This window comes from Peromyscus californicus, unplaced genomic scaffold (assembly GCF_007827085.1).
Source record: "Peromyscus californicus insignis strain IS unplaced genomic scaffold, ASM782708v3 Scaffold_12__1_contigs__length_115047231, whole genome shotgun sequence".
Classification (NCBI taxonomy): domain Eukaryota; kingdom Metazoa; phylum Chordata; class Mammalia; order Rodentia; family Cricetidae; genus Peromyscus; species Peromyscus californicus.
In genome coordinates this window covers 58,392,734-58,408,904 of record NW_026294413.1, presented here as the reverse complement: position 1 = coordinate 58,408,904, position 16,171 = coordinate 58,392,734, and the positions used below count along the sequence as shown (strand labels likewise).

Below are 16,171 nucleotides of genomic sequence, written 5' to 3'. Positions count from 1 at the left end.
ATTGGCAATGGTACACTGTCCTTGATTTAAAGAATGCTTTGTTGGTCAAGGGGGGGGGGGGTCCCATGAAAATCCCCAAACAACCCAGGCTGTTGCTAAGACAAAGGATTGCTCTCCACAAATTGACAGTGGGGCCCCATTGCTGAGGACAACACCCACACAACTCATTGAACCTGGAGTAGTTGAGCTGATGCCTACATGGAGCCTTTACCCCTATGTTCTAGTCTCTTTAGTGTGGGAAGGTACTCTGCAGTACTGAAAGAGAAACATGGACACTGACCCAGCCACAAAACCTTTGACCTACAGTCTATATTGACTGCAAAATATGCTAGGACAGAACTTGTGGGAGTAGCCAAACCAATGTCTGATTTGACTTAAGGCCCATTCCATAAAAAGGAACACATACCCAACAGTGCTTGGGTAACCAAGAGTCAGAGACTAGACAGCCCAGAGACCTAGTGTAAAACCAAACACTATCAGTCTAAAAGAATCAATAAAATAATTCCTAATGATACTATGCTATCCTCATAGATCAGTACCTTATCCAGTCATCATCAGCGAGGTATTCACTGGCAGCAGATGCGAACAGATGCAGAGACCCAGAGCCAGACATTATGTAGAAAGAAAGTCTAAACTGGAGGTCTCCATCAAATCCCCTACCCCCCAGTCACACAGCAGGAATCACAGAAAAGGAGGTGGAAAGATCTCAAGAGCTAGAAGGGATGGAGGACACCAGGAAAACAAGGTCCTCTGGAGCAACTAAGCAAAGTGTATATGAGCACACAGAGACTGAAGCAGCAAGCACAGGGCCTGCATGGGTCTGCACCAGATCTTCTCTATATATATTATAGCTATTAGCTATTAGTATTTTATGGGACTTCTCAATGTGAGAACAAGTAGGTCTCTGACTCTTGTACCTGCTCTTGGGACTCTTTTTCCTCCTGTTAGATTTCCATGTCAATTTGATAGTTTTTACTCTATCTTATTATATTTTATTTTGTCATGTTTGATTGTTATCTCTTAGAAGCCTGTTCTTTTCTAATGAGAGATAGAAAAGAGTAGATCCAGAGGGAAGAGGTGATGGGGAGGAATTGGGAAGAGTAGAGGGAGGGGAAACTATCATCAGGATGTATTGTGTGAAAATAGAATCTATGTTCAATAAAAGAAAAAGTTCTTGGGGGCTGGAGAGATGGCTCAGTGGTTAAGAACACTGGCTGCTATTCCAGGAGACCCAGGTTTAATTCCCAGTGCCCACATGGCAGCTCACAACTGTCTGTAACTCCGGTTCCAGGAGATCTGACACCCTCACACCAATGCACATAAAATAAAATTTAAAAATTATAAAAAAAAAAAGAAAAAGTTCTTGCTCTCAAAGAGTTCACTGTCTAGTAGGAAGAAAAGATACACAAACACAAGCCCTTTAGTCTGAGGTGTAAGTGCTTCAATGGTGTTTAGAGGTCTGAGACACGTCAGGGAGCAGTAAGATGACTGGTGCACTTAGAAGACAGTGAACAGATGCAATGTCAGAACACTCTAAGAAAACACCTTTTGAGGGGCTGAGAGACTGCTCAGCAGTTAAGAACACTTACTGCTCTTGGAGAGAATCCAGGTTTGGTTCCCAACACCTACATGATGGCTCACAACCATCCACAACCCCAGTTCCAGAGGATCCAACACCCTTTTCTGAACTCCACCGGCACTAGGCATGCATGTGGTATATGTTCATATATGCTGGCAAATACACATAAAATAAACAAACCTTAAAAATTAGAAAACTCCTTTTAAAAGTAAGATTAGGTACATCTAGAGGATGGGGTCCTCTGAGCTGTTCCTAGTCACTCTCCTAAGACTAAACACCAGCAGGTCACACACTAAACATGGGCAAGTCACTCAGTATTTCAAATATTCAAACAAAACAGATGCATGAAAATTTAACTTATGGACAAAATTCAAATAAATAATCTCTAAGCTTCTTTCTAGATCTAAAATTCTGATTCTATGACTCTTCAAACTCAAAGGTACATCACAAAATATTCTGCATACAAACAAGAAAAAATAATGCCAAGAGAGTTTATGCAATTGAATTCTGCCATTTCTGTACAACTATTCAAATAATTACTAATCTGACCACCAGTGAAATTTCCACAGAAGACAAGACCGTTCTCTCAGAGCCGGAACAGTTTCCTACTCTATAAACCTTGACTTTCAAAGAATCAATAAATATTTTTAGTAATGGAAATAAGTGGCTTTAAGCTCATAGTATGGAAATGTAAATCATCTTTTAAAATGAATGTCTACACAAATATGTGTATTGTGTATTTACTGCAATATACTTATCAATTATCTTCACTTTAAAACTTTAATGTACATGCTTAAAGTTCATGAAGAATTGGAAAGAAAACAACAGATAAGATTACTTCTTTAACTATCATACATTCTGAGAATTATAACAAGGGTTCCCTTACCTGGTACGGACACGGAATATGATATTCTCTGCAGCGTTCCTGTATCCATGTTGTTTCCCAGATGCCACGGTAAGCTTGCTCATAAAAGTAACATCCAATTACAACCAAGAGTGGTACAAGGTAAAGAATGCTGAAAACACCAATCCGGATCATGAATTTCACTAACTTATCTTGGTTTTCCTTTTCTAATGGGATCTCAATACGAACTCTGTTTAGGGATATAATGCCGGCTAAGAGGAGAGAAACTCCAACTACCACATATAGGCAGAGGGGAGCGAGAACAAAATATCTTAACGCATCAACATCGTAGAGGCCGACAAAACACACGCCACTAATATTGTCACCTTCAATTTTATTCATCGCTAAAAGGATGATAGTTAGAGTTCCAGGGATGCCCCAGGCACTGGCATGAAACAGCAATGCTTTCTTCTCAATAGCTTCACTACCCCACTTTGGCACAGCTGCTAAAAACCATGTGATGGTAAGAATTACCCACCATACACTGCCAGCCATAGTGAAAAAATAGAGTACCATAAAAAGCATGGTACAGGCTTTATTGTGAGATCCTTGTGTCACTGTGGAAGCCTTATACTGTGCAGGGCTAGATGCATTGCAGGCTACTCGGTCCTCAAGCAAAAAGCCAATGAAGAAAATCAATGACACCATCATGTAGCAGACTGCATAAAATATGATAGGCCTTTCAGGGTAACGGAATCTTGTGACGTCAATCAAAAAGGTTAAAAAAGTAAACAACGTGGCAGAGAGGCAAATGATTGAAATCAGTCCTATGAAATAGCGAGCAAATGACAGTTCTTCTCTCCTAAAGTACATATTGGGACATGGTGGTGAACAATCTCGCACGTGCAAAAAGGAATAGCCAAGGTCAGGATCAATTTTCAACTCTCGGGGACACCAAAAGCCATAATCCCTCTGCACTGCAACTGGGGCACCTTCAGTTGGATCTCCAACCAAATTCAAATCCACAAGTCGGGGATATGGCTCATCACAATCTGGAAACCTAAAAAATAAAAGACGATAACCATATTTACTTCCAGGTAAGTCTGCTGTTACTTAGCAATTTCAAATTCTAAATTTAGCATCTGTGACCTCATCTATTTCTATTACTAGGGATAAATAAGAAATTTAAAAATGGGAGTCTGGAGAGATGGCTCAGCAGTTAAGAGCATTGCCTGCACTTCCAGAGCACACGTGTTCAATATCCAGGACCCACATGGCAACTCATAACTGTCTGTAACTCCAGTTCCAGGGTTTCTGACATCATCACACAGACATACATGTAAGCAAAATACCAATGAACATAAAATAAAAATAAACTATATTTTTAAAAAAATCTTCAAAAAAAAAAAAACCCCAAAAGATAATGGCATATTATGGGGAGGCTTCAAGCAGATTTTAAATGACAGTCTTTAAATTTGTTTTATCTTCAAAATCAGCACTCCATTAAAACAGTGAAACCAGCCATCAATAATAAACAACATAATGTGGACTATTTATTTAGTACAGTTTTTATGGTTTCCAAATGTGAAGTGTGTGTGTGTGTGTGTGTGTGTGTGTGTGTGTGTGTGTGCGCGCGCGCGCAATTATACTGTGTCAGAAAAACAGTAGACAAAAGTTCAAATTTAAGATTTAAAAATCTTCCTTAAATGCATGGTCCAAGGCACCGTGAGCCTGATTAGTAATAACCTCACAAATGACATTTAAGTCTCATGTGCACTCTCTATCTTCGGGGGAGGCAATGCTGGGTTTAGAACCTAGGGCTTTTATGGCTGCTGAGCAAACACTCTGGATACCCCTAGCCCAGGCTCTACTTACGTTACTGGGTAACTAAAGGGCATCTGAGGTCTTTAATGTCACCTAGCTTTTCCCACTATCCTGACAACTTCTTTCAAGCCCACTGTATTTTATAATTTAGTTATTTCAGAACACAGATGTGCATAAAATTAAGAACATTTTAAAAAGAAAATTCTATTTACCAATCACCACAAATTGTATTTCAGAAAGCTATAAATGTCCCTCTTAGGACTGCTTTCATTGTATCCCATAGATTTTGGTGTGCTGACTTTTCATTTTCATTTGACTCCAGACATTAAAAAAAGTTTTTTTGCTGGGCAGTGATGCACATCTTTAATCCCAGCACTCAGGAGGCAGAGGCAGGTGGATCTCTGTGAGTTCAAGACCAGCCTGGTCTACAAAACAAGTTCCAGGCCAGCCAGGGCTATACAGAGGAACCCTGTCTCAAAAAACAAACAAACAAACAAACAAACAAATAAATAAATAAATAAATAAATAAATAAATTCCTTCTTGATTTCTTCAATGACCCATTCATCATCATTCTATAATGTGTTGTTGTTTAATCTGCCTGAGTCTGTATTTCACAGTCTCTCTAAGGTGCTGACTTCCAGCTTTATTCATTGTAATCAGATAGAACACAAGTCATTATTTCAATTTGCCTATTTTGCTGAGATTTGCTTTGTGAGGCTCCAGAGAAAGTATCAAAGAAAGCAAGAACTGAACTCTGTGAAGAACCGTAACACAAGGGACACCCAGGAGGAGGATCTGAGAAGGAAACAAGACTGACTGGTCTGACACAGCAGAGCACTGTAGCTCAGATACGATGTTCTAAAGACGTACGAAAGGAGGGCATGCTGTGGGGGAAGGAAATAAAGGTGAGATGTAAGTTTAAATAGATGCCAGAATCTTAACCTTTAAATCTGTCTCAATTTCAATATGTCTACAGTTTCTTTTGTTTTCTTAGTTCTCTGCAAGTTATCTTTGTTCAGTTTCTATAAACTCAATCCCTACATCCAATTATTAGGGACTCTGCTGCTGTCCTCTGACTACCTTCAGGTCTGTCCAGTCTCACTACCTCATCTGGCTCTGCTTTGATTTTTAAAGTGTATTAATCATGTTCCAACTGATCTCTCTGCATGCATTTTTGCTCAACTTGAATTACTCTCTGCTACCTTAGATTACTTAGGCTGAATTACATGAATATATTTAACAGGCATAAGTTCAATAAATATTAAGTGTCTTCAGTGTGCCAGACTCTTCTAGATGCTGAAGACAAGTAGTGAATAGAACAAAGTCCCTGTTCTTTTGGATCTAAAATTCTATCAGCAAAGGTGCAGAGGGGAACAAGAGAAAATTTCTTTACCAGGTCAAGTAGCTACAAATAACAACAGCTATGGTTTGACAACTAATTTATAAGAAATGGGTTAGAGCAATCCATTTGGAGATCTGAACAAGTACAAAAGAAAGAATAAAATGAAATTATCAACAAAAGTATTATTTCAAGTGATAGATAACAAAGTTTATACTAAATGATGAAAAAATAAATAAACAGGCTGGGGAAGAAACCAAGGATGTCCATGAAGTTGAAGAATGAGTGCTATGGTCTGAATGCCCCCAAATCTCATGTGCTGAAACTCAGTCCTCACTGTGGTAGTATTACTTACAAAGGCAAAGCCCTCATGAATTGGGCTTCAGAGAGAGATTGATCTTTTGTTTTCTCACCCTTCTGTCATGAGAGGACATGGTATATTCCTCTACCAACAACTGCCAGATCACAGTCATAAGTATTTTAAAGGAGAAATAAATAGTTTCTAATGAAAACCATGGAGCAACCTAAATGATTAACAATATCAGACAGGTAAATAATTATAGGATATTAACACAATTACCTATCAGATATTAAATGTTAATTGGTAATTTTAAAAAAAAATGAAACACGCACACACAGATAAGGGAAAACATTTTGTTCATGAATATATATATGTATAAAATCAAGCATGACATAATTAATGATATTTACCTTACCTTGGGGAGAAAGAAGGGAATTCGAGCAAGACAAGGAACAACAAAACATGCAGCTGTACTATAGAGCCCCCAACCCCACCCTACCTCACTCCAGACAGGGTCTTAATATGTAGCCTAGGCTGGCCTCAAACTCACAATCCTCCTGCTTCAGCTTCCCAAATGCTGGGATTACAAATATATGCTACCATGCTCAGCTTGTATCTACAGTGTTTTATTTCTTAAAAGAAGATCTGAAGACAAACATTACAAAATGTTGAGACAGGAAAAAGGCAGATCATTATGAGTACATAAGTATTCCTTTATTCCCTATCTCTGGAATAGTTCAGAAAATAAAAAGGCGTATTATATAACATACTATATTATTACTATTAATGGTGCTCACTCCTACAAAACTACAGGAATGTGTGCTCAACAAATCTTTCAGTCTTCTGTAACAGCTCGCAATCTGTGTGTTAGATGAGACTTGAAAAGCACCCAACATTTTCTCAACTGGGTGTTATGTGATAGGGAATATGTGATAGGAAAAAAGTCAAAAAAACAAAATTGACACAACAGCCTTAGATATCCACACATCTATATCAAAGGCATTTAGGCTGCTATAATGAGAATCATGAGTAAGCATTTTCTTTTCTTTTTTTTGAGACAAGGTTTCTCTATGTAGCTTTGGACCCTGTCCTGGGACTCTCTCTGTAGACCAGGCTGGCCTCAAACTCACAGAGATCCACCTGCCTCTGCCTCCCAAGTGCTGGGACTAAAGGCGTGTGCCACTACTGCCCGGCATAATTATTTTCTTATCTATATTTTCTTTCTTTCTTTCTTTTTCTTTTAGGCAGATTTTATCTCTATAGTCCTGGAACTCATTCTGGTTTTTTCTTTTTTTTTTTTTTTAATGCCAAATGCCGTTTATTGAAGGAGAGAGGTCTTAAATACAGGCTTACAGCACAATGGGAGAACCCCAGAGGGCAGAAGTTCGCTACCCGATGTTTTACAATCTTGCATCTAAGCTGTTAACGTCCATTATGCAGGATACACAGACAAGGAACTTCCCTTAAACATTCAGGAGGGTGGAACCCGGAAGGGAATTAGCATAGGGAGGATATCAAGGTCAAGGTCAGCAAGCAAGGCAACAGTTACCCAAAACAGGGGCCAGGGCCCTACAGGTCCCCCTTTTACTAATAAATGAGCTTCTGACTTAGGTTGTGTGGGACGTCAGCAGGTCACCTTACCTGTCATGGAGACACCTGCCCAGGCCACACAGGCGCTCTGTCTTAGGTTGGTGAGCGCCCCCCAGGCATTACCCATCTCTGAATACTCATTATCATGCAGGCTCAATCCTGTGTGAGCTGCAGAGTTAACTGCTGCCAAAGACTGGAACTCATTCTGTAGACTAGGCTGGCCTTGGAGATCCACCTGTCTCCTAAGTGATGGGATTAAAGGTGTGTGCCACCACCACTCAGCTTCTAATTTTTCATGAATAGCATTACTTATAAAAACAGAAATGTGTTTTAAAGGTAGAAAAGCAAATCAACCAAATGTCTTGTTTATGTAATTCTTAAATTTTTTTAAATTTCTTCATATCTTTTTCATTTACTTCTTCTCAATTCCTACAAAAAAATAAGACCATGAAACAGTGCTCAACATTTGTATACACATCCATACATTAAAAAAAAAAACCAACAACCCTGTTCTTTATAGACGAAAGAGAAGACACATGTCAGCATAAAAAGTACCCATACCTACTGCATTCCATATCTTCAGGCCAAGGAACACCAAACATCTCCATGAGCTTTGAACACTCGCTATAGGCACGCTGACATAGCCTACGACAGGGCAGTGTGACACGTCCATATTCCATACAAATAGGGGCATAGAGTGCACAAAGAAATGGCCGAAAATCCCGAGAACAGTCCAGATTCACCATAGGATGGAATGGCTAGGAAAAAGTTAAAATTGAATAATTAGATAAAGGGCTTTAGATAAGTTGAGTGTTTGTTAATAACCTGAGTTTCTTTTTTACTAATCTTTTAAAAAATTTCAAGGCTATTAATATCTCTAAGATTTTAAAAAAATAAAATGCAAGCTACACAGAAAAACCCTGTCTCAAAAAAAAAAACAGATAGATAGATAGATAGATAGATAGATAGATAGATAGATAGACAGATAAAATGCTCCCTGAGCTACTTCTCAAGAGTCTAATTTGGTTAAATCCAAGGACTATGACAAAACTGATAAATCCTTGTACAAATTTAAGTGTTACAGGTAATATTAATGAAGAAGTAGGTTGGAATTACTAATAATATAATCCATTTAATATAGGAAAAAGAAAAAAATATACAAGATACTCACTAAAGCTCAAGAATGATTACAGTTTTATTATTTGGTGGTAGGACTGTAAGGGTTTTAATTTCCTTTATTTATTTATTTATTTATTTATTTATTTATTTATTTATTTATTTATTTATTTATTTTTGCTTTCTCGAGACAGGGTTTCTCTGTGTAGCTTTGCACCTTTCCTGGAACTCACTTTGGAGACCAGGCTGGCCTCGAACTCACAGAGATCTGCCTGCCTCCTGAGTGCTGGGATAAAAGGCTTGCACCACCACCGCCTGGCTTTAATTTCCTTTTATGTATTTTAATTAACACCTATCAAAAAGAGTGAATTAGCAGCAGCAAGGGGTTCTGGGAAGGGTAGAAGAGAGAAGACAGGTAGTTACACTGTAAAGGATAGAAGTAGGAAAGGCCTCTCCATAATTGCACACAGTAAAGAGTGTTCTGGTTGACAAAAGGTCTCTCACCTTCTGCTGATCAATTCTTTTTTTCCCTAAACATAAAACAAACAAACAAACTTCCACACAATTATTTAAACTAAAATCAAATGTTGTAAATGCAGCTAATGCTATAATTTGATACTAAGTTAATGAAAAGAAAACTCATGGACCCAAACATAAAACTAGTCTAAGATACCTACTGTAACCAGAGGAACTGATTAAATATTCCCCCCAAAAGTACACCTAGATTTCCAACTATTGAATATTTTTCCAGTTGTTTGTAAAATAAATTGAGCTACAGTTGATTGTGAACTGGTTATACTCTCACCACTGGTTTATATAACGAGTAAGAACGATTATTTCTATATACAGTATAATCAGAAAACCAAGAGTCAGTTAAATCAATGCCAAAGAAACTAACTGTAAAGCATATGTAACTAATATATAACAATCAACAATCACTTCCAATTATGATAGCTTCCATGAAGAACTTAAAAGAGAAAGTTTTAAGCTACCCATTTAAGCTGCTGAAGAACTACTCATGAAAAAGTACTAAGGACCATGAGCTCAAATAGCAGGGGATGTGGCCACATGGCATGAGAGGGCAGCCATGTTCCCATGAAGGCACTGGCTGAACGTGGGAGTACGGCAAGAGGTTGAGAATCAAGCTGCCTATGCTGGTGCTAAGGAACTGAGAAAAATGAAAATGTAAAAGAAAGAGCAACAAAAGGAATGAGTGTATGGAAATACATTAATACTTTACCCTGACAAAAATACATATATATTTAAAATAAATATGTATAACAATAAAATGGAAAAGTTGAGTCAGGAGTAGTTGAAGTAATTATTTTATTAGGATATTGTAAATCAAAAGACTTGTAATTTTTAAGGTAAGCACTACAAGAATAGACAACAACAAAGTAACAGAAATGGAAAAAAGAATTAACATAGAAGGCAAGATGGGAGAGGAAAGCACAGTGTGAACAGAACCTCAAATAAAAACAATATATTTACAATCACACACACACAAAAAGTGCCAGGTGTAGTGATAGAAGCCTAGAATTACAGCACATGGGAGACTAAGGCGGGAAGATTAGTTCAAGGTCAGTTCAAGACATTGTCTCAAAAACAATGAATAAAATATTGAGTATAAGCCCACAACACATGCATAGTATTTAACTGAAAATTAAAATGATGAGAGAAACTGAGATGATCCAAATATATGGAGATATAAATAGAGTGGCTTAAGCAACAGAATTTCACTATCTCTGGTTCTGGAACTCTTAGTCTGAGATTAGGGTGTTAGTGGGACCACATCTAAAGGCACAGAGAACAACCTGTCCCAGAACTCTCTACTTCGGTAGTTTTTTAGGTTGCAGGGTCACTTCACTCAGCACTCTCCCCACTCTACTGTAGTAGAGTTTTTGTGGTTTTGTGTGTCAACCTGACACAAGCTAGAGTCATCAGAGAGAAAGGAGCCTCAGTTGAGGAAATGCCTCCATGAGATCCAGCTGTAAGGCATTTTCTCAATTAACGATCAATTTGGGAAGGCCCAGTCCATGGTGGGTAGTGTAATCCCTGGGCTGGTGGTCCTAGGTTCTGTAGGAAAGCAGGCTAAGCAAGTCAGAGGAAGCAAGCTAATAAGCAGCATCCCTTCGTGGCCTCCACATCAGCTCCTGCCTCCAGGATCCTGTCCTGTTTTAGTTCTGACTTTCCTGTTCTGACTTTCTTCAGTGATGAACAGCAATGTTGAAGTGTAAGCTGAATAAACCCTTTCTTCTCCAACTTGCTTTATGGTCATGATGTTTCATCACAGCAATAGAAACCCTAAGCGTTATCATTTTTCTTGGAGGTGTGTCTTTCTCTATGCCCAAATTCCCCTTTTATCTAAGAGGACTAGTCCTATCACATTAAGAGGCCCTGTACTTCAGTATTACTTCATCCTAATTACATCTGGAATGATCCTATTTTTGTAGTCACAATGTGAGGCACTAGGTTTAAGACTCCAACATAAGATGCATTTCAGAGAGACACAAACCCATAAGGTAACTAACTGTTCATGGACTAGAAGAGTTCATGTAAAGATGCCAACTCTCCCCACAAATCATCTCTAAAATTTAATGAAATATTTTTTATGTATGAGGCTCTGGGTTTGATCTTCAGCTCACCAAATATTTACATACTTACAAACTTAGCAGCAAAAGCAAGATTTTTCTAAATCTTAAGACAAAGAGTATAGTGTTTTAAACAAATGGCACTTCAATTAATGAATATTCATAAGCCAAAAAATTAGCCATGCCCTAATACAAAAATTAACTCAAAATTTATCATTGATTTCAATGTAAAACATAGAACAATGCAAAACACAAAGCCTATGCACACTCTTATATACAGACAAGTGAGTACATATAAAAACTGGTAAAGGAGAAACCCTAACTAAGACACTAAGACAGAAGTTGGTACCAGGAACTAAAGTATTGCTGTTATAGGCCTGACCATGCTTTTGTTCAGAGGACTGTGCACTTTGTGAGTTTGGATTAGAAAAGTAGTTGAATGTTTTAAGTGGAGCTTAATGGACCATTCTAGTAGGAACATGGAAGACAGTGGTGCTGAGGGTATGTCTTAGCTAGTTTCTATTGCTGAGAAGAGACACCAGGACCACAGCAACTCTTATAAAGGAAAACATTTAATTACAGTTTCAGATGTTTAGTCCATCATTATCATGGTGGGACACGGTGGCATGCAGGCAGAAATGATGCTGGAGAAGGAGCTGAGAGTTCTACATTTTGATCCAAAGGTAGAAGAAGCAACTGTATGTCACACTGAGCATAGCTTGAACAAAGGATATCTCAAAGCCCACCCTAAACTTCCTCCTACAAGGTCTAGGCATGGGGGTACACACTTTTAATCCCAGTACCCAGAATGCAGAGGTTGGTGGATCTCTGAGTTTGAGGCCAGCCTGGTCTACAGAACAAATTCCAGAACAGCCAAGCTTAGGCAGTGAAGTAAACCATCGAAAACAGAAAGCTGGTGAAGATGTAATTGAACATGGGGACTATGTTCCAGCTCCAGCAAGCAGCAGAACTTGGCAGTTTAGGCCACGTGGTTCTGGCTTTAGCGTCAAGGATAGAAGAAAGGGGTTATAGAATCTCCCTTTGCAACTAAGAAAAGCTGCTGAGGCCACCCATGTATCAGGGGTGTCCCTGAATGGAGGCCTAGAGAGGCCACTGTGTGAAGCTATGAAGTTAAAGCCTGTATTGCCTTGGAGACCCCAAGATGTTGGAGATGCCAGAGTCGTGGGATACCTGCTGAGGAGAGCTGCTAACAGGGAGTGGAACCAGCCCAAGAAAAAGTATGTTACAGTCAACAAAGACAAAAGAAGTTGGAAATCTGAAGAGCATTTTGACATCAGACACAAAGATACAGTTTGGAGTTTTCCCAGCTGGTTTTCGGCTTTGCTTTGGCTCAGTATTTCTTCACTATCCTCCCCTTCCTACATTTTGGAATGGTAATGTATATCCTGTGCCATTATATGTTTGAGTATGCGATCTGTTTTTTTATTTTGACTTTATAGGGGATTACAGTTAAGAAACCACAGGAATCTCAGAAGAGACTTTTTAACTTTAGACTTTTAACACTGTTGAGACTGTGATAGAGTGTAGGGACTTTTGAAGTTGGACTAAATGCATTTTGTATTATGATACAATTTATAAGCCTATGGAGAACAGGGAATGGAATGTGGTGGTTTGGATAGATATGGCCCCAATAGACTCATGTGTTTGAATGCTTGACCTATGGAGAGTGGCACTATTGGGAGGTGTGGCCTTGTTGGAGGAAGTGTGTTACTGTAGGGGTGGGCTTGGGGGTCTCTTATGTTCAAGCTATGCCCAGTGTGGGACACAGTTCACTTCCTGTTGCCTGTGGGTCAAGATATAGAACTCTCAGCTACCTCTCCAACACCATGACTGACTACATGCTGTCATGCTTCCTGTCATGATGATAATGGACTAAACCTCTGAAACTGTAAGCCAGGTGCAATTAAATGTTTTCCTTTATAAGAGTTGCTGTGGTCATGGTGTCTCTTCATAGCAATAGAAACCCTAACTAAGAAAGCTCAGAAAGTATAAGTGATAGCCGTGCAAGCTTGACAACCTGAGTTAGATACTCAGGAGCACATGGATGCTGTAGCATGCCATCTGTAATCCCAACTTTCCCACAGAGAGATGGACACAGAGACAGGAGAACCACCTGGAAATTCAAGAGCCAGCTAGCCTGGAGTACACAGCACAGAAGCAGATCAGCAAGAGAGACCCTATTTCAACAAGATAGAAGGCAAGAACTGATTCTTGGAAGTTGTCCTCTGACCTCCACACCTGTGCTATGGCACATACCCTGCACAAATACAACTATTAAAAAAAACCCCAAAAACAAAAAAAACTGCAACCCACAGAACCAGGGAGGCTACATAGCAGGGGGGACCCTAGGATGACTGTGGCTTATAATAAGTTTTGGTTTTACTCAATTACTGGGCAAGCTTCAGTGAAACATTTCACTATTAGGATAAGAATTTGTACTGTATCAAGCTGATAATAGAAAAATAAATAAATAATTTTTAAAAAAATTTTAAAAAAATAAAAAAAAACTAGTGAAAAATGACAAGGTTTACACATACACTGAGCCAATGTTAACTAAGAGCATAACTATATAACATTAAGACCAGAGGGAGAGAGGAAGGGAGAGGGAGAGACAGAGAAAATGATAATATATTTTTCAGAACTATCACAAGGTGACACGTTCTTGGAAATAAAACTAAAAACATCCGTGTGTGTATGGGGGGTGTTAAATTGTACTTCATAACCGGGCGGTGGTGGCGTATGCCTTTAATCCCAGCACTCGGGAGGCAGAGCCGGGAGGATCTCTGTGAGTTCGAGGCCAGCCTGGTCTACAGAGCAAGATCCAGGATAGGCACCAAAACTACACAGAAACCCTATCTTGAAAAAAAGAGAGAGAGAGAGAGAGAGAGAGAGAGAGAGAGAGAGAGAGAGAGAGATAATAATAAGTAAAAGTTTAACTCAAGACTCCAAAGTAAAATATAAGGGAACCATAAGAATAGAAAAATGATTATTGGGGGGGAGGTAATAGAATACATGAGTCATTAAAGTTGAAAGGGGTAGAAGGACATGGCAAGAGAGCAGAAGAGGAGGTTCAGCAAAAACAATGAAACCTGTTACTTTATAGCTAATCTAAACTTTTTTTTTAACAAAGTGGAAAAATATAATCAGAAAATAAGAATAAAGCTTAAACAGTTATTTCAACAAATGAAATGCACATGAAATAGTACTACATATATACCTGTCCTGCTAAAGACAAAAAGAGTTGTAATACCAAATAGTGGCAAGAACATAAAAACAGATAACACTATATATATCCTTCAGGTAGGAATGTAAAATGAGTTTATAATCACTATGGTTTCTTAAAACCCAATCACATTCCTGGTCCTTTATCCCAGAGAAATGAAAAGTTATGTCCACACAAAAACATGTCAGAAATGCTTACATGAGTTTTATTTGTAATAGCAAAGACCTAGAAAAAAGCATACATCTTTCAATATTAACTAGGTATCACAAGTTTTTAAAACAGTAAGATTAGGGCAGGAAAGAGAAAAAGGGATATATGTAATCTCTGTGTACTGTTTTGGCAACTTCCTAAGAGCCTATAATTATTTAAAAACTAAAGGCAAAGTTAACAGCACTTGGGAGGCAGTGGCATGCAGATCTTTGTGAGTGTGAGGTCAGACTAGTCTACACAGCAAGTTCCAAGTCAGCCTAGACTACACAGTGTGACGCTGTCTCAAAAAAATGAGTAGGGAATTACATTCACATGCTGCTGATATATGTACACATATGACAAACATGCACATGTATGTATGATAATAAGCAAAATGTAAAATACCATATGTTGGGGTATCATTGTTTATATATATTATCAAATCCTCCACCTGAGTATACCATCATAAGTTATAAAATTTGTTTTAATGACTATTTTGTGTGTTTGCACTGAGCTACAAATACCTTGAGGTAGGGTTTGGCTGATATTAGCACAGTATGACAGGCACTATTCAAAGTGTCTCACACACATTATTTCATTTCAGTCACACAATTCCACACAGTAAACACAAAATGCTAACTTATCCAAAGTCATACAACTATGAACATGAATCCAAGTCCAGTCAAACCTTGACGTTTTTAGCTATATCCCTTGTACTTAACCAATTTGTTTCATTTAACCTCTACACTTTAGTTTTCCCCTTTTATAAATAGTCTTAACACATACAGAACATAACTAATAAATAATACTTATAAATAAGATAGGGAGGAGCTGGAGAGATAGATCAGTGGTTAAGAGCACTGGCTGCTCTCCCAGAGGTCCTGAGTTCAATTCCCAGCAACCACATAGTGGCTCACAGCCATCTATAATTTGATCTGGTGCCCTCTTCTGGCATGCAGGCAGAACACTGTATACATAATAAATAAATCTTAAAAAAAAAAAAAGATAGGGAATAATTTCAAGTATAGTAAGGCTACAGCAGGCTTATTTGGTTCCCTGTTCTCAACTGTCAAATGGAGAACTCAGCTGGAATATTTTTAAGATGCCAAACCAAGTAGATGACATCAAAACTGTAAGGCTAGGTGAAAGAAACAATATAAAAAGTAGATACTGCCGGGCAGTGGTGGCGCACGCCTTTAATCCCAGCACTCGGGAGGCAGAGGCAGGCGGATCTCTGTGAGTTTGAGGCCAGCCTGGGCTACCAAGTGAGTCCCAGGAAAGGCGCAAAGCTACACAGAGAAACCCTGTCTCGAAAAACAAAAAAACAAAACAAAAAGTAGACGGCTCAGCAGGTAAGAGCACAAACTGCTGCTGGAGAGGACAGAGTTCAGTTTCCGCCACCCACATCAGGCGGCTCACAACCACCTGTAAGTCCAGCACCAGGGGATCTAATGGCCACTTCTTACCTCCATGGGCACTGTACCTATGTGCATGAACCCACAATCAGATACACACACACATAACTGAAACTAAAACTAAACTCTAACAAAGTA

General features: G+C 38.7%; 1 protein-coding gene across 3 annotated transcripts in view; it reads right to left on the bottom strand.

The window, feature by feature from the left end:
* Fzd3 (frizzled class receptor 3) overlaps positions 1-16,171 on the bottom strand; it is a 73,262-nt gene that overhangs the window by 41,435 nt on the left and 15,656 nt on the right. For 2 of the 3 annotated variants that reach the window (XM_052732918.1, XM_052732919.1), the window contains exons 3-4: positions 8,040-8,236; positions 2,466-3,483 (exon numbers count right to left, since the gene is read on the bottom strand). In XM_052732918.1, the coding sequence (XP_052588878.1) occupies positions 2,466-3,483; positions 8,040-8,236 (1,215 nt within the window). Of the gene's footprint in view, positions 1-2,465; positions 3,484-8,039; positions 8,237-16,171 lie in introns of those variants that run through there. The other variant, XM_052732920.1, reaches the window with a different exon arrangement.